This window comes from Herpailurus yagouaroundi, unplaced genomic scaffold (genome assembly GCF_014898765.1).
Source record: "Herpailurus yagouaroundi ecotype Mexico unplaced genomic scaffold, PumYag 217, whole genome shotgun sequence".
Lineage (NCBI taxonomy): Eukaryota > Metazoa > Chordata > Mammalia > Carnivora > Felidae > Herpailurus > Herpailurus yagouaroundi.
Genome location: NW_024412448.1, coordinates 4030357 through 4048248, shown reverse-complemented (window position 1 = coordinate 4048248; position 17892 = coordinate 4030357). Strand labels below are relative to the sequence as shown.

Here is a 17892-nt window from a genome sequence, read left to right as displayed (position 1 = left end):
GAGCTGCGTGTGGCTGGGGCGGCGGGGAGGCCGGGAGCGGTGGCGGCGAGGACCCACGGGATCGGGGCCCGAGCGGGCAGCCTGGGGCCAGCCGGGCGGCGGGAGGGAGAGGTGAGAAGCGTCGCTGTCACCTCTCTCCGCCGTCTCTGTACCGGCCCTGCTCCCAGACGTCACGGCGAGCGCTGCTTGCGGTGACAAGCCGCGGGATTGGGCCCGTTAGGTGGAATCAGACCGTTGAGGGTGGGAGGGGGCTGCAGGAGGTCTCTTTGGGTGGAGAGGTTGGTGCGAACCCCTGGATAGCCCATCAGCCACGGCCATCTGGGCTCCTGCCTGTGCCAGAGACCCCAGAGCCGGGTCTCCAGCGGATTGCTCTGTTTGTATTCTCCCTCCCCACTTCTGGCCAGTCCCCTCACCCACGGGGAGAGGGATTTTAACCTCCTGGGGGGGGGGGAGATCTGATCGCAGGTATGGTCCCTGATCGGGATGTCTGGAGAAGAGGGAGGGAGCCTCAGTCTGGGACCTGTCCCATGCTGCTGCGGTGGTTCCCACGCCTGGGTGGTACAACCTCGAACTGTGGGTGAATGTTGCTGGAAACCCCAAATAGCCCACCAGCAAGCCCGTACACAGCCACAGCAGGTTTGGGGCCGAGGCCTTTCTCATCCACCGTTTGTAGTGGGTGTGAGAGACTCCCAGGGACCCCTGGCTCACCAGCAGGCTGACGGTCCTGGAGAAGCACATGCGCCTGGATCCGTGGCCTCTGGAGTCTGAGAGACCCTTGCCCCAGCACATGCTCCACAGGTGCCCAGGTGCCCCTCTGCAGCCAGTTTGCAGTGGGGCTCTATTGACCTGCCTTGACTTCCCCCTCGCCTGGAGATGCCACGGAGAGAACCTCTCCCTTCTGAAGAAGCCATTTCCAGTAGCATGATGCCACCTATAGAATGTACCTGGAATTAGTCCGAGCTGCTGCGATGCCTCCAGCAGTGTGGCGCTGGTGAGGGAGCTGGAGGGAAGATAATGCCCTCTGTTGTCCTTGACTGAGGTTGGGGAAGAGAAGGGACTGGAAAGATGGTCAGGTCACCCAGCGCTTCCTCCAGCACTCTTCCTCTTGCCTTCCTGGGTCCCCTGGCTAGATGTTCGGTAGCCCTGTGCCTGGCATCATTGGGGAAACGGAAACCGGTACCCAGCACAGCTGAGACCGTGCTTTCCAGACAGTCACAGACTCACAAACTCCAGGGTTTTGTGCACTGGCTGGGGCGATGGGCCCTGGGTCAGCCATCCGTGGTTCACAAGGATTTCCTAAAGGTTCTGGAATCCCAAGAAACCTGCCTGAACGACCCCACATGTATGGACTGTGGAGACCAGACAGGCTGTTTTAAGGCTACCTGGCTCCAAATGATGGCTTTGCAGGGAGAAGCTGAAGCTGGGAGAAAGAAACCGACTTGTCCAAGGTAACTCAGCTAGCCAGGAACGGAACCAGCTCAGGGCTGGACGCTGAGCTTTTTATCTTCAGCCCCAATCCACTGGTCTTTGGATCATGCGGACACGTCTCAGAGGCAGCCCGGCACAGGCTTCCGTATCAATGTGGCTCGGTGGTCCAGGAGCCCTGGAGATGGCGTGTGAAGGGAGACCGGTGGTGGCCGCCTGCCTGGCTGTTCCAGCGCTTGGAACCGACAGCCACTGATGGCAGCCTGTCGCGCTGCCGGGGCGGCTAGGGAAGACGGGGAGCAGAGGCAGGAAGACCGTCGGGATTTGGCTCCCGGACTCCTGGTATTGCCAGAATCTTGGAAGTCCGAGAGCCAGTGACATACACACGCTGCCCCACCCCGGCTAACATGCCAAACCCCAGAATTCAGAGCAGCAGCAGGGCCATACCTGCCTCCCTGCAGAGCCTGGTCCCATACCGAGAAATCTCCTCCTAGGCCCTCAACTCTTGGGTGACAGGCTTAGGTCGAGCTCCGTCCTGTGGCTTCACTTGGCCACCGGCAAGTTACTTAAGCCTTCTGGGCTGGTTTCAGAATGCAGTTCAGGATGTATTTCAGATGTAGTTAATAAGCCTCCCGCTAAGGGCTGTGACGAGGAATGGAAGTCAAGGTTTCTTGGGAAGGATCAAATACAGAACTTGGCTTGGAGCAGCCCTTGCTCAGTGGGTGCTGGCTACATCTGTCCACTCCCACCGTTCCCGCATATCCTCTTGTACCAGGCTGGGCACCAGGCTCTCGGATACAGATGACCATAAAATATCACGTACGTTGGATCCCATGTGGAAACAGGTACAGGAAAACTCTCCCCGGCAGGCTCCCCTGGGCCGGTGGTGGGTAGTCCTCAGCTCCAGCCTCCTCCCTCCCCTTGCCTAAATTCCCCTCCCCCTTCTGCCTGGCTCCACCCTCAGCCCTGCCTTACCCCTTGCTGCCACCCAGGACCCAGCGTTGTATCCCGAGACCGGCTTCCCTGAGTATTCCGTGTAGACAGCCCTGGGAACTTTTCCTCCCGGGAAGGTCAGTGCCTATAAGGTGCATTACAGGTGCCCGTCAAGCAAACCAAATGGGAAAGAACCTGCCCATTTTGGCAGGTGGGAATACTGATTTTCCACAGGGCAGGGAGGGGCTTCCCTGGATTCCCCCGAACTTGGAACAGGGGCTGGGCAGCGTCGAGAGCCCCTGCTGGAGGGGGCACAGGGGGTTAGCCCACAGGCTTTCAGTACCTGATGGATGGTGGACAGGGAGAGGAGGCAGCTCAGTGTCAGGCTCTGTGCCCCCACATGTCTGTGCCCTTCTTCCTTTCCTTTCCCCCGCCCGTGCCCCTGGCACACCCTCTCTTTCAGACTCGCACCCCCTCGCACGGTGGCTGCCAGCTCAGCCCGCACCCCAGGCGCTTCTGAGTGGTGCGGGCGCCGTGGAGACCCAGCTGGACCCCGCGATCCTCCTCACCCACCGCGCTCACCCCCTGCGTGTCACCTGGACACTCCCGCGCGGCCCCAGTGGTGCAACGTGGGCTGTGAACTTTTCGCCTGGCCGGACTCCGGGATTTGCTCTTAGAAATTCCCGACTCCGACTCCGGGAGGAAAGCTTCCCACCCCGCCGCCCCGCCCCGGGGCCGCGCCTCAATGGGGCCTGCGACGGCGACTGGGGTGGGGGTGGGGGGCAAGTCGGGCGCCCCGCAACCCCCAGCCCGCCGGGGCCCTTCCAGCCAGTCCCGCAGCGCCCCCTTCTGCGCGGGCCGGTCTTTGTCCCCAGCTGCGCGGGCTGGGACCCGGTGGGCTCGGGCTCTGGGGCAAACGAAGCCGATACTCCGGTCCTTGCAAGCGGGGTGGCGCCCCCCTCAGGAGGACAGGCCGCTCGCGGGGCCCCAAGAGGCCCAACCTCTCCGCTCAGCTTGGGGGGCGCAGGGGGAATGGAGGGTGGAGTTCCGGGACCCTCCGCCGGCGCTGGGGGGTGGGAGGCTACTCCCAGAGCGGTCGGGAGAACGAGGTGGTCTGGAGACCTTCTGCAGACTTAAGAGGTTTCCGAAGCATCAAACTGACGACGCCCGGCAAGGCGCTCGGCTGGCCCCTTCCTCTATTCATTCCGTGTCCTCCTCTAGTCTCAGAAAAGGAGAAACTGAGGCTGAAACCCTGCACTGTGATGGGGAGGCCTGTGATCCCAGGATGCCTCCGTTTCCCAGCTAGGAAAAGTCTGGGGGGCGGCGGCCAGAATCTTTGCTCGGGTATTCTCTGGGTGCCCCCACCCCGCCCAGGGTAGAAGTTGCAATAACTCACACACCGCTGGGAAGAAGTTAATACCTCTGAGGTCGGTCTCAGCCCTCGCCCCCCCCCCCCCCCCGGGGAGGCTTAAAGACGTCGGGATAGTCTCCAAGAGGCAGCATGAATGAACGCGGAAGGGGACCCCCTGTCCAACCCCGCAGCCCCCAGCCTCCAAAGACAGCCCCTCCCGCAGCCCACGGTCCCTTCCCTTGGTACCCTCCTCCCTTCCGCCCAAAACAGCCGGTCCTTCCACAGAAGGGGGGGGACTAATTCTCCCTCCCCATTCCCCCTCCTGCCAGCCCAGTTCTGCAGGCGGCCCCACCTCGACGCAATTCATAATCCACCTTCGTCCTGTAACCCTGATGTTAAAAGGAACTTAATAATTATTTAAAAAGAGGTGACCGCGATGGTGGCTTCTTGGTGGCAAGCCTGAGCCGCCACCACCTCCTTGATAAACACAAAACTTGCATCTTTTGGGAAGAGACGGGGGTTCTGGTTCGTAGCAGGATGTGGGGGTCATGGGCGGGTCCCCGCCGCGCTGTGTTCCTTCTCTGCACTATCTACTGGGGAAGGGGGGGGCAGTGGCCTCTGAGGGCACCGGCTCCTCTGGAGCCCAGAATGGCCCCGAAAGTGGCCCCGCGATTACAATTCTGGTGCAAATTCATTTACCATATTTATTTGTGGATTTTCTCTCTCCCACTCCTTTTCATATTAAAAAAAGATCAAAAAGATTTTTTAATGTATAAAAGATGTTTCCTCCACATAATGCCCTCACCACCACCCACACAACCTTTTTTTTTTTTTTTTTTTTTTTTTGTTGTTATCTTTTTTTTTTTTCTTTGAATTCAAAGACTTCTGCCCCAGTCAGCAGGGCGGCAATCTCAGAGCAAGGAAGGGCTTCCTCTGATCTGTCCAAAGGGTGGGGAACGGAGTCCTGGCGTAACCAGCCGAGAGGCCCAGAGTGCTGGTCGGCCAGGCACCTCCTTAATCCAAATCAAATAATAGAAACTCAGCTTTTAATTTCCACTACTTTAAACCTCATCTCTCCCCGGTCCTGGTCAAGAATCCCACCCTCTCTGCAAAATCAGTTTTTCTTGCCTTAAGCCTCTGTTTGCTGGATCTCAAGGACTAGCTGAAGAAAAAGAAAATTAATTTTGCCTGTGATTGCTGTGTTATTCTAGATAAGCCATTATTATGCAAATGAGGGAGTGCGGCTTTCAAGATGAATAAGGACGGTTCCGGGTAGCGGCGCAGGACAGCCCCAGATGTTTGCATAATCGCTTGTGCCCCAACTTCAAGAGTGCAAAATGTCAAGGGAGGAAGTTGTGCGGGTAAATACGGTACCACGTTCCCTGAATTTGATTTTCTAGAGAAGGGCGGGGAAGCGGGGCTGAGGCTTTCATCTGCGGAGAGAAAAGGCGTCCCGGCTCTCCGACTAGGGTGTCCCGGCCCGAGCGGCCGTCCGCGCTTCCCCCCCCCCCCCCCCCCGGGGCCGAGCCACCCCGCGGCCGAAGGCGGCTGCAGAGACCCGGGTCCCGCCCGGGCGGCGAGGCGCTTGCGCGGGGACGGGGCCGCCGCTGGCCGCGCGCTTTCCGGCAGCCCCGGAACCGGCTACGCGGCTTCTGGGCGTGCGCGGAGCCGGCGCGCTCTGGTGGCGCAGCCTCGACGCCCGCCCGGCCTCGTCGGGCCCCCCGACGGCGTCCCCTCCCGGGGGCCAAGGCCGGGCGTGCACGGCGGGAAGCCCCAGCGCGGGGCCGGGCCGAGGGCGCGCAATCCCGCCGAGGTCCGGCAGAGAGAAGAAGACCGAACCCTCGCGGGCACCGTCGCGCGTTCTCCGTCGAGCCCCGGACGCCTGCCCCTTGGGCTTGTCCCCGCGCGCCCGCTCCCGCGGAGGGCGAACGGGCCCCGCGGACGCCTCGGCTGCCCCAGGTGGTTCCGGAGGCCCCCCAGCTCGTGCCTCCTCCAACGACCCGGTAGCCCCCCGCCCCGACCTGTTTCCCTGACCTCTAAAAGGAGAGGCCGGGCTTGGGCTTTTCTCAGCACCAACAGCCGAATAAGGAACAGCCCTGGCCGAGGGACCGCCAGTTTGGAACTAGTTGAGGTCCCCGGAGTCCCAGCAAAAAGTCACTTCAATTCCTTCCGCTTGGGGGCGGGGTAGGAAGCGAGAAAGGACCTGAAGCTAAAGACGGAGAACTAGGCGTCCCTACAACGTCCCTGGGGCGGAAGAGAGCCCTCGGGTGGGGGTGGGGAGGGTGGAGGGGAGGAGGCGGTGACCAGCGGACTAGCGAGGCTGGCCGCCAAAGTGCCAACCCTGGAGGAATTCGGGTCCAAGGGAGCCCGGAGACCTGGCTGTGGTGCCGGCAACCCTTGGCCAGCCTAGCCTGGTGCCATTCCTTGGGAGGTACGTGCTCCCTGCCTTCCGGGACGTGTAGGGTCACGAGAGCCGAGGGGGCGCACAGAGACCGTGCCGCATAACCGCCAGGCCACTGCTCTCTCCCTCCCGGCAGAATCCGGGGGTCAAATTTTCCACCGGGGACAGCCCGAATTACAGGCTGCAATTCAGGCTGCAGTCAATGGGTCGAGCCGTCGATGCCAGCGCCGACGCGGCCGCAGAGTCCCCGCGCCCCAGGCATCCCAGGCCAAGAGGCTTCTGATAATGCCCTCGTCTTGGATGGGGCTCCAAAGCCTTGACCCCTAGGCCAGCCACTGGTCTCAGGCCGCTCTGCCCCCACACCCCGCCGCCCTCCTGCCCCGCCGTCCCTAGACCTGCTCTGAGCCCCTTCTCCAGGAGCGGCGGGAACACGGCGCCGGACCCACTCGCCCCTGCACCGCTTCCACTCCTCGGGACGGGCGCAGGGGTGCAGCCGCTCGGTTTTCCCGCCCACCTCTGAGCCGTCTCCCCTCACCCCTGTGCACCCCAGGGGCCGATGGTGCCTCCTGGCTCCCCGAGCCGGATTTCGCAGGCAACACCAGGCGGTCTTCCCGGGGAGGATTTGGCGGGGGGGGGCGGGCGCGGGCCACCCTGCGGCGCGCGTGAGCGCATGCGTGCCGACTCTGGCGCTGTGCGCGTGCTCCTGCCTCCAGGCTCCCGCAGCGTGCCTGGCCTCCGCGCTGCGAGGGGCCGCCGGTGCCTTTTGCGGGGGGGACCGCCTGGCCGGGTGCGACCTGGAGCAGATGCCCCAAGGGGCGAGTCTAGACTGTCTGAGGAGTACACGGTTTCCCCGAAAGGGTCGGTGAGCACCCAGCTCCCAGCACCGTGGGTGCCCCTTCCCGGGAAGTAGGGACAGTTCAGGCTGACCCTGTGTTCCCCGGGGGAAAGTCACCTAAACCAGACCCACCCACTGGGTCCTGTTAGCTTGACCTGGTCCCAGAGCAGCAGTAGTAGACTGTCACACGTGTGACAGTCACAATTAACGTTTATTGAACATTTACCTGTGCCTAACAATCAACCGTCCTACACACCCTGTGGGGCGAGCACGTTAATACTCTGTTTTCTTATAGTAACTGAAGCACAGAGTGGTTAAGTGACTCACACAAGGGCACACACTTAGTAAGTGGGTTTGAATCCAGCAGCCTGGCCCTAGAGCCCACAATTGTAGACACTGTGCTCTGTGATGGAGGGAAAACAGACTAGCACCCACGTATAGCCTCTAGCCCAGTCGGCTGGCCTGCTGCGACTCCTTCCCGCCTCTGCTGTTTCAGTGTCATCATTTTTGCTAAGGGCCCAGAGCAGTAGCCCTGCTTCGTGGGACCAGTCGGCTGATTCTGGTAATGAGACCCCTGGCTTCGTCTGTGGCCATTTCAGGACGCTCCCTGGGCCCTTTCTTACCTTGAGTTCTTTCTTTAAGCCCTGGAGGAGCTGAGCTGTCCAGAGGGTCCAAAGCGCCTGACGCAGAGTGTTAGAAAACCTAGGCTTAGGACTGGTCAGGCATAACATCTGCTGTGTGTCCCTGGGCAGGTTACTTGGCCTCACTGTGCCTGAAGTTTCCTCAGTTATGAGATGGGAACAGTGGACTGGATCTCACCTGGTTGTTACGGATCTCAGGATCTCAGGTGGGACCGTGCAGGTGCCAGACAAGAAGTGTTCAGAAGATGTTGCTTGCCTCTTGAGGGGTCGCTAGTCCTCCTATGGAGGGGAAGGGAGGGGGCTTGACGACAGCTCACAGTGTTTTCAGGGGGCCAAAGTCAAAGGTCACGTGGCTTCTGGGGTAGGTGCAGGCTTGTGGGAAATTATTGGAACATGGCCAGCCCCCTCTTATCCTTTGCAGCATGTTCTAGTGGTTCTCTAATCAGGATGCTCTGAAGGTCTACTAGGGAGGACAAAAGAGGTGGGGTGTCTCACTCCAGGGACAGCTGGGGGCTGGGGCCCAGGCCCCAAACCCAAGCAGCCTCACCTCCAGTCACTGGCCAGCGTGTCACGTCCGGGTCGTTGGGCCCTCTCTGCAGGGTGTTGGGTCAGCCCCTTGGCACCCCCCCCCCAAACAGACAATCTGTGCCCCGCAGGCGTGGGCCCGGGCTTGGGGCTTGGGTGTGGGGGAGGCAGAGGCTGGGGACGCCCGTCAGGCTCTGGGGCCACTGAATGTAAGCCATGGGTCCCTGCTGCTGCACAAAGGCCACATCCCACACGGCCACGCCTCAGAGCCACCCGTGCTCACTTCACAGCCGGCCCCACCGACGCTCCTGAGGAACCATTAGGTTCCAAATCCGCCCGCGTCGTGGCCAAGACCAGGCAGGTCCGACGCCCGCCGAGCCTCAGAGTTGAAACGCTCCCAGGGAAAGAACTGAGGCCCGGCCTCACCCTCCAGCTAGAGGACGCGCTCGGGCTTGCTGGTCTGGCCGGCAACCCAGGAGCCGAGCGCCTTGCCCGGCCTGCCCCTCCTCTTCCTTCCCCTCGACCCCGACAGCCTTGGGCCTCTCTCCCTGGGTGCCGAGTCTGATGGCAGCGGGCACAGGGAGGCCTGAGAGATCCCCCGGCCCTCAGCTGGCCTCCAGGCTCAAATGAGGCCATGGCATGGGGCACAGGGTATGAGCACCTTCCAGAGACTGGGACGGAGGGCTCGCTCGGGCTGGCTCTCAGGTGTGGGAGCAGGTTGGAGGTCCTTTGTCGGGAAGGGACATCGGAGCCCTGTGCCCAGGTCAGCAACACCCGTGCAGAGTCGGGCCAGAGACCCAGGGGTTGGGGAAGCAGGTGCCCGAGGTGGGCGGGCGCCTGTGTTTCCGTAAACAAAGAAACCGGGCCGCTCATCTCAGGAACTAGGGGTGGAGGGAAGACTGCAGAGAGAATCGCCGACAATTTCCTTCATAAAAATGCGATCTGAGAGCATTTGATTTCCACTTTCACTCCCCCCTGCCCCCCGCCCCAACACCAGCACTGTCTCCAAAGACACTCAAATTGCAGCCATATGGGGCTAAAGTAATAGGAAGCAGTTACCTTATTTACTGCAGAGGCCGCGCACTCCAACCTGACAGCGGGAGCCTAGGGCAGCGGAGCAGTGGGATTAAAAGCAGAGGGTTCTTTGAAACTTTGTTTTGTTTACTCCCAGGGGTGCGCACGGGGAAAAGCAAGGATCAAACTTTGAAAGGGAAAAGAGGTTGTGTGGAGGATAGAAGGGAGGTGTCGAAAGTTGAATGATCCAGGAAGGGACGGTCAATAAGAGAGTGGGGAGCGGGGTTCCATGTTCTCTTGGTTTCTAAGTGCCACTGGCTGACCAATTTGAAAGAACCCTGCCCCCTCAGCCGGAATCATGCCCCCACCGCTCCCCGGCTGGCGCCCTCTCCTGGCACATCCGGGCATCCTCAGTGCCCACCAGGGAGGCCCCAGCTCTGAGTCCTGTCCCACCACAAGCCCATTTCGCAGACTGCTACCTCTCAGTGTCCAAACTTTCCCGGAGCTGAGGTCGCTCAGTGACTCGTTTTCCCACTCTCTGTAACCCTGCTCCATCCAGGACATCTGTTGGTGGGTACCAAGCAGGGATGACACCCTGCCCTGGAGGGGGGGGGGGAGATTGCTGCTGGAAAGAATGGGGTTCGGTCTGATCTCAGATTATTCTATTCCTCTTGTTTCCTTTTGGACCGAGTTCTCTCCTTGCTGTGGGCTCTGCAGGAATGATTCCCGATGTTTGCAAACTCAGACACCTCACAAGCAATAATTTTGTTCAGAACAAGGGCTTTCACCACCAGGCATAGAGAAAGGCGGGAAGACGCAGGGGGGAGCTTGGGGGAAATACTCAAGCCCCCCCCCTCCCCCGGCAGAGGAGGGGGCCCTGCATAGCCGCACCAGGCTTTTCATTTCCCCGCTTCCAGCTTCGGAGGCATTTAGGCAAAGAAGGAAAAGAGAGAGGGAGGAAAGGAGAGGGAGAGAGGAGGGAGAAAGGCAGGCAAGGAAGGAAGGAAAGAAGGGAAGGGGGGCGGGGAGGAAGGAAAAGAAAAAAGAAAGAAAGAAAGAAACACTGGGAGGGAGGTGGAGAGTAACTTTTTCAGTGAAACTGAAACCATCAACGTCTGCACGCCTCGTGCAGACTCCAGGTCGGTGAAGGCACCCAACGCAAACACAACTCCCGGGGACAGGGCTCCAGAAACCCTATCTGAAGGGAAACCGCCGCTCATTGCGGGCGCAGGCGGGCCGGCGAGGGGTGGGGGGAGGGCGGGAGGCGAAGCGGGTCCGGTCCTCCGGCTGCTCGGGGCCGGCTCCCTCCCTCCGGCCTCCAAGGTGGCCCTCGAGCCTCCTCGGGCGGCTGCTGCGGGGCAGACCGGCAGCGTCGCCCACGGCGGCGGGCAGCGGATTCCAAGAGGGGACAGGCGGGGCGTGCAGAGCGACCCGGGCCCAGGGCGGAGGGTGGGCTTTCTCTGGGCGGGGAAACCAGACACTTATAGGCGGCTGAGGCCGACTTTATTTTTACTGCCCAAACTGTTGGAAAGTATTTAAGCTTAAACAGAAACAGCTGTATCGCTGGCACCGGCCAACGAAACTATTTGTTACCGGGAATGACTTTTTATGATTAAGGACGCGGCCGTCGGCGGCCTCTCGCGGGCGGCCCGCGCGGGTCTGCGGGGCGATCTGGCCGTCGTCAGCTCGCTGTTCGTTAAGACAGAACGGCCAGAGAGATGAGCCCGGTCACCCGGCGCCCACCTTGCAGAGTTTGGAGCGAGGCCAAAACCTGGAACCCCGCGTTTCCAGGGGGCGGGGGCGCGGAGTGGGAGGCAGGGTGGGCCCGAAGCCGCGCCGGTCCCGCGCGCCCCGCACGGCGCCGCGCCCGCCGCCCGCCGCACACCTAACTTGGGACAGGAGGCCAGTTTTCCGCTCTGGGCTCCCTGCCCTTTCGAGTCAGACTCCTTGGCTCGCCTTCTCGCTCGCTCTCTTTTTCTCGTTCTCTCTCTTTCCCCCCCCCCCCTTTCTCCCACTCCATCCCTCGCCAAGGGAAATCGCTTCCAGTCAAGTTCATCGCCGATGGTTTAACTAAATCATGGGTTCCAAGGAGTGGGTGTTGTGACTTGCAGCTTGGGCGGTAAGAGGAAAGGGTCGGGGAGAGCTGGGCCCGGACTCGGGCTGCGGTCACCGCCGCCGCCCCAGCCACGGGTCGCCGCGAGCTGAGCGAGAGCGTGTGTGTGTGTGTGTGTGTGTGTGTGCGCGCGCGCGTGTGTGCGCGCGCGAGGAGTCCGTGGTCCGACCCTCGCCCCCTTTCCCGGACCTGCTATCTTCGCTCTGGAGCCCCGGTCCCCCTGGAGGCACTGGACCCCGCCACGCCCCCGCCACTTCCCGCTCGGGGTTCCCTGGCCGAGTGTCTTGCTGCGCACGTCGGGAAGAGCCGTGGACAGGAAGTGCACGGCGCAGGCCCCGCAGGTCGCCGGGGTCCGCGGGGAGCGGGACGCGCCCGCAGCTACTCGTCCCAATCCCAGCCAAGCTCCAGGCTCTGCCTTGGTGGTCGTCCACGCCCTCCCCCCAGTCCCCCAACACACCCAGGCCGGCCGGGGGCAAGGAGCGGCTGGGTTGGGGCTGGCGACGCGCAGGGCCGGGGCCTGGCGGGGACGAGCAGCACGGGCTGGAGGCAGGGGCAGGTGGCTGCGGGCGTCGGGGACGAGTCAGGGGGCTGGAAGAAGGCGCGCGGCGACGTCCCCGCGGGGTCCTGGGACGCGGGAAGGCTGGGTGGGGGCGGGGAGACAGCGGGTGTCCACTAGGTCTTGCGTTCGGCTTCCGAGCTGGGAGTGAGCGCTGGAGCCCAGCTCGACTCGCAGGGCCCGGAGGGTGGCCGAGGGCAGGGCTGCGCGACAGGAGACCGAGACACAGGCACATTGATTTGTTAGCGGGATGGGGCTGGCGGCGGCGGGGGAGGCCGTCGTCATGGAGACCGAGGGTCGGGTGTGCGGAAGGGGTGAGGGGGCCAGGAGGGAGCGGGGTCGGGGCGCGTGGCCGGCTCTCGGGGTGCCGGCGCTGCCCGCGGAGCCCCAGCACCTGTGCATTGTGCATTGTGCGGCGCGGGCGGCGGCTGTGGGGGGAGGGGAGGGCGCGAGTCCGCGCGGTGGGGGTGGGGCGGCCGGGGTCTGCGGAGGGGGCGGGGCCTGGCTGACACCGCCGCGGGGGTCCCAGCGAGAGCCTTGGGGGACGCGGAGCACCGGAGGGACATCTTGGTGGCGGGGGAGGGGGCCCCCGGCCAGGACAGAGGGTGGACGGCCCCCGCGCCAGCCCCGCAGACTGACAGCGGCCGGGCCCGCCCTCCCGGCGACGTCACTTCCGGCGGCGGCCCCCACCCCCTCGCGTTCTGTCTCTGGAGTAGCCTCGGACTCCGCCCCCTGGCGATTGGAACGCGGGTCACGTAGCAACGCGGGGGAGAAAGGGAGAGGGGCGTGGCCCGGAGCTCGCCCAATCGGCGCGCAGGGGCGCAGGCCCCAGCCGCTCCGCTTTAGCAACGTCGTTAGCAACACGTGGGGCCGGAGGAAGCGCGGGGCGGGAGGGGAGGGGGAGCGGGCGCGCGGGAGGGGGGCGGGGAGGGAGCGGGCGCGCGGGAGGGGGAGGAGAACTGACGTCAGCGGGAGAGTATTATGGTCTGTCGTGCGCTGGCTGCTGCTTTTCTGCTCCTGGAAGCGGCCAAGGGGGGAAGCGGCGAGTCAACATGGAGCTTTCAGCGGTGGGGGAGCGGGTGTTCGCGGCCGAAGCCCTCCTGAAGCGGCGCATACGGAAAGTAGGTACCCCCGGGCCTTGGACCGAGGCTGGCCGAGCCCTCCCCTCCCGGCCTGGGTTCCCTCCTCCTGCTGCAGCCCAGCTTCCCTTCCCCCAGGTCCCAGCAGCGGCCGCGGCCGTGGCGGCGGCGGCGGCGGCTCTGAGCCCAAGCGCTTTCCTTAGACTTGCAGCGATGCACAGATTGCATGGGTGGGGGGCGGGGTGGGGGGATGAATGCCGGTGCATGCACTTTGTGCAGCGTTTCGTGCAGGGGGTGATGCAGCGAGCGCGTGCCTTTCGCGATGGGATTTCGCGCATTCATTTGGTGCATGCATTTTTTGCATGCATTTCTTGTGTCCTCGTCATGCATTTCTCCCCTTGCACACACGCATTTTCCCCCTTTGCATCCGCAGGGACGCATGGAATACCTCGTGAAATGGAAGGGCTGGTCGCAGAAGTAAGTAGGTTATATGCAATTCTCAACCCCAGACTGTTGTTCGGGAGGTTTCTTTCTTCCTCTTTTTCCCTTTACATTGAAATACAATACAATGCAACAAGAAAAGTTACAGACGTACACACACACAGCCGCCGCTCTTTCCCTGTTCCCGGGACTGACGCCCATTTCTTCCTGATTTCCTCTAGGTACAGCACATGGGAACCCGAAGAAAACATCCTGGATGCTCGCCTGCTCGCAGCCTTCGAGGAAAGGTACAGGCCCTTTCAAGCCTCAGACTCTCACTTAGGAACACGGGTCCAGCCTGGACTGGAGTCCCACTAGGTTCTTCACTCACACACCCCTTTCTCTTTCCTTCCTTTCTCTAGGGAACGGGAGATGGAGCTCTATGGCCCCAAAAAGCGAGGACCCAAACCCAAAACCTTCCTTCTCAAGGTAGGAGGGCAGTGTCCAGTGGTGGGCAGTAATGTTATAGTGTCATTTGGCGGGGGGGGGGGGGGGGCGGAGGGCTTATGGAGCTTTGGGGGTGTCCACTGCTCTTGGCTATTTGTAATCTAGGAAGGAGTCCCCAGACAGGCTGTCACCGGGTCAGTGGCAGTGCCCAGAGGCGTCTTGGGGGAAGGGGTTCAGCACACTAGGATTCGGCCCACAGCCATCCCAAATAGACATATAATCAAACACAAGAAGTGTGCTTTCTGCAAATGGCTGCTTCCAGACAAATTCTCTGCTTCCCCCAGACTGCTGCCCCTAAGCCCCACCCCCACCCATAGAGAAATTCGGAGGCATCAGAGGGTGAAGCAGGGAGGCCTCCCCCCCCCCCCAAGAAGGGTCCTGGGGGAGTGGGCAGGGCCCTGCTCTGCTCTTGACATGCCTTCTCTCTTGCAGGCCCAGGCCAAAGCAAAGGCCAAAACTTACGAGTTCCGGAGTGACTCGGCCCGGGGCATCCGGATCCCCTACCCTGGACGCTCGCCCCAGGACCTGGCCTCTACATCCCGGGCACGTGAGGGCCTTCGGAACATGGGTCTGTCCCCGCCGGGAAGCAGCAGCAGCACCAGCAGCACCTGCCGAGTGGAGCCCCCTCGGGACCGGGACCGAGAGCGGGAGAGGGAACGCGAGCGCGAGCGAGAGAGGGAGCGGGAGCGTGAGCGGGGTACCAGCCGCACGGATGACAAGCCCAGCTCGCCGGGAGACAGCTCCAAGAAGCGAGGCCCCAAGCCCCGGAAGGAGCTCCTGGACCCCTCGCAGAGGCCCTTGGGAGAACCCAGTGATGGCCTCGGAGATTACCTCAAGGGCAGGAAGCTGGACGAGGCCCCTTCCGGGGCAGGAAAGTTCCCAGCTGGCCACAGCGTGATCCAGCTGGCCCGGAGGCAGGACTCGGACCTGGCCCAGTGCGGTGTGGCCAGCCCCAGCCCAGCCGAGGCCACAGGCAAGCTGGCAGTGGACACCTTTCCGGCCAGGGTCATAAAGCACAGGGCGACCTTCCTGGAGGCCAGAGGCCAGGGCACCCTGGACCCTGGTGGCCCTCGGGTCCGGCATGGCTCAGGCACTCCTGGCTCTGTGGGGGGCTTGTATCGGGACATGGGGGCCCAGGGGGGAAGGCCCTCCCTCATCGCCAGGATCCCAGTGGCCAGAATCCTGGGGGACCCAGAGGAGGAATCCTGGAGTCCCTCTCTGACCAACTTGGAGAAGGTGGTGGTCACCGACGTGACCTCAAACTTTTTGACCGTCACCATTAAGGAAAGTAACACGGACCAAGGCTTTTTTAAAGAGAAAAGATGAATTGCTGGGTGGGTGATCGCAGGACAAGAGAGCAGGAGAGAGAGTGGGAGTGCAAACTTGGCCTAATGCTTTTTATTTCTGGGTGGGAGGCGGCCTTCCGGGCTGGCTCTGTCCCTAACTTCACATACCCCAGTCCTTTCCATTTCTCCTCCCTCCCCTCAGTTTTGGTTGGAAAGATTAGAGTTATATTTTCTATTAGATGTAAATATGTTATTTAAGAAAAAATATCTAAATATATATATTTCAACTCTTGAAGTTGTTTTATTTAAACAAGCAGAGAGAGAGAGAGAGAGAGACTCAGCGTGGTTTAGTTGGGGCAGACGGGCTGAGTCGCCGCCCCTCAGCCACCCAGAGCACTAAGGAGTTTGGGGACCTAGGTACTGGACTCTCTGATCGTGTCTGGAGGGACTGCCCTACCCACCTCGCCCCTCCTCCCTTTTCCCACAGCCCCAAGGCAGACCCCTGGAACCAAGGCAGGACCCGGATTTTTTCTCTCTTCCCATTGGCCCACCAGGCCAACAAAAGATTAGCTCCCCAATCAGAAAAAAAGGGGGTGGGGTCAGTCTGTTTTGCCTTTTTTTTTTTTTTTTTTTTTTTTAAGATTAAGAGGTCTGTTGAGGGAAAAAAGTATTAACTTGAATAACTTTTGTGTGATGTTGAAGGTAAAAAGTTAAGGAGTTGCAGGTGGTTGGGGAGCAGCAGATTACCCCCCTACCCCCACCCCCGCCCCGGGGACCACACCAGGAAATGCACTTTAAGGGAGATGTGTGTGTTACACACGCAGATCAGATCGTGTGTATGTAATGTGGATAAACTCTCCCAGTTCCCTCGATTCCTTTCCTTACTCCACAGAAAGAAAAGAAACCCAGCGAATCTGTTTACATTCCCGAAATGCCAGGATAAATTGGGAGGATTGCATGTCAGTGCCCAGAGTTCGAGACAGTTGTTTTACAGGAAAAGTGTTTGGGGGCGGACTTTGCCTTTTCGCGCACTCTAGCTTCGCCAGGAGCAGAGACGGTGGCCCCCACCTCCCAGGAAGAGTTGGACTAGCCTCACTCCCTCCGGGAGGGCGGGCCGCCGGCTCTCGGATGGACGCACGGCCACACAGGCCCACCCTGCGGGACCCACGGAGGGAGGCGCGGCGGCGGCGGGCCCGGCCGGGAGTGCGGCGCAGGGTCTGGGCTCGGGGCTCTAGGAGCCGGGCAGGACTCGCCTCCCGGCGGCTCCGGCGGGCGAGGGGAAAGGAGGGGCGAGGCGAGGTTTTCATCCAAGAATGCGCATCAGAACTTTTGCTTTTTCCTCCCCCCCACTTCTTAAAAGCAAAAGCTATAATTTATAGGCCTTTTCGATTCGCGGAGTGTTCTCTATTTGAACTCGACATTCAGGCTCCGCCAAAGGGGGCGGGAGGAGCGGGAGTTGAAAAGAGACGGCCCGCGGCGGGGGAGGCCGTGCGCGGCGGCGGGGCCCGGGGCGCCCCCGTGCGCTCCAGGGACGCAGGACGCGCGCCCCTCTTTTGACTCGAAAGCACAAATCTGTCCTCCCCCCCCCCCCCCCCCCACACCTCCGTCCCTTGGAGGGCTGATCCTGCGGCCTCCCCGGCCTCCCCCGCACTTAAAGGGCTAGGGAGATCTGACTGCCCCCCTGCTTGTCGAGGGAGAGCAGGGGGGCCCGGCGCACGGGAGGAAGCACAGACTCGGGACGAGAGAGGCAGGGGGCCGGAGCTGGGGGGAGCTTCTGGATGGGGGTACGGAGTGGGCACGCCAGCCTTGTCCTCCGCACTCCCATTTTCCCACCTCCCTCTCTCCCCCAGACTTTCTTGCCTTTAAAGAGAGGGGGTTTAAAAAAAAAAAGGGGGGACACGGTGTACTACATGATTTTATTTGTTTTTGAATATCAAATTGCGCCTATAAAGAGAAGCCCCTCGAATGGGGATTTTTATCTGCTCACATTTGTAAAACTGATATTTTAGACTTTGTATAAAGAAGCGCCGTTGACCAAGTGTATCTATTTAAATGTGGACGCTATTTTCAGACGAGGCTTCTTCGAAGGGGCGTGTCTGTTACCCAGTGGACGGTAACTCGGGGACACGTGTCTTCACCTGGCTGCCGCCTTCCTTTTGTCCCTCGCCCTCTTGGCTCCCGTGTCCCTCCCTCGGGGCTGACTTTGCCCCTTCCCTCCGACGTTCCTTGGCCAGCCTGGTTCTGCTCCCGGAGCCCCCTCTGTCCGCCGTCTGTCCGTGGCCGTGCGTGTGTGTCTTCTCCGCTCGCTCTTGCGACGCTGACCTGGGGGGTGGGAGGGCGGGGGCCAGGGCCGCTTGGCTGGGAGTCTGCAACCGCGCGGGATGTGCGCGCGTGTTGGGTTTATTTAATTCTAAGATGTGTACAAATCTCGAATCGACCCCCGCCTCAGCTCAAGAGTGAAGCTTCGGTACCTATCTTCTGCGGTCGTGAATGTCTGTACCCAATACCGCTTTCTACGTGTTTAAATATATACTTTGTAAATAGAGACGTGTCTCGGTTTTATTGTTTTCTCCCCCCCACTCGAGCAGAGGGAAGCGTAGCCCCGGGAGAGAGGACCCTTTCTTCCTCTCTCCTTGCCCATCCCACCCACCCCCACCCTGGGCCCCGTGGGCCCGGGAGGATCCCCGCGCCGCAAAGGCCCTTCCCCGACCGGGGGAACTTCCCAGCTAGGGGAGGGGGGAGAGACGGGCCCCGGAGGGAGTGGGGTGTGACCCTCCTTAGCCTCCTGGGGTGGAGGGTGGGGGTC

General features: G+C 61.6%; 1 protein-coding gene across 1 annotated transcript; it reads left to right on the top strand.

The window, feature by feature from the left end:
- The first annotated feature begins 12757 nt into the window (after positions 1 to 12757).
- On the top strand, positions 12758 to 17631 carry CBX8 (chromobox 8). Its single transcript, XM_040456590.1, has 5 exons — positions 12758 to 12915; positions 13307 to 13350; positions 13536 to 13601; positions 13716 to 13782; positions 14233 to 17631. The coding sequence occupies exons 1-5, from the start codon at positions 12847 to 12849 to the stop codon at positions 15124 to 15126; spliced, it is 1140 nt and encodes a 379-aa protein (XP_040312524.1). The 5' UTR covers positions 12758 to 12846; the 3' UTR covers positions 15127 to 17631.
- Positions 17632 to 17892: the final 261 nt, after the last annotated feature.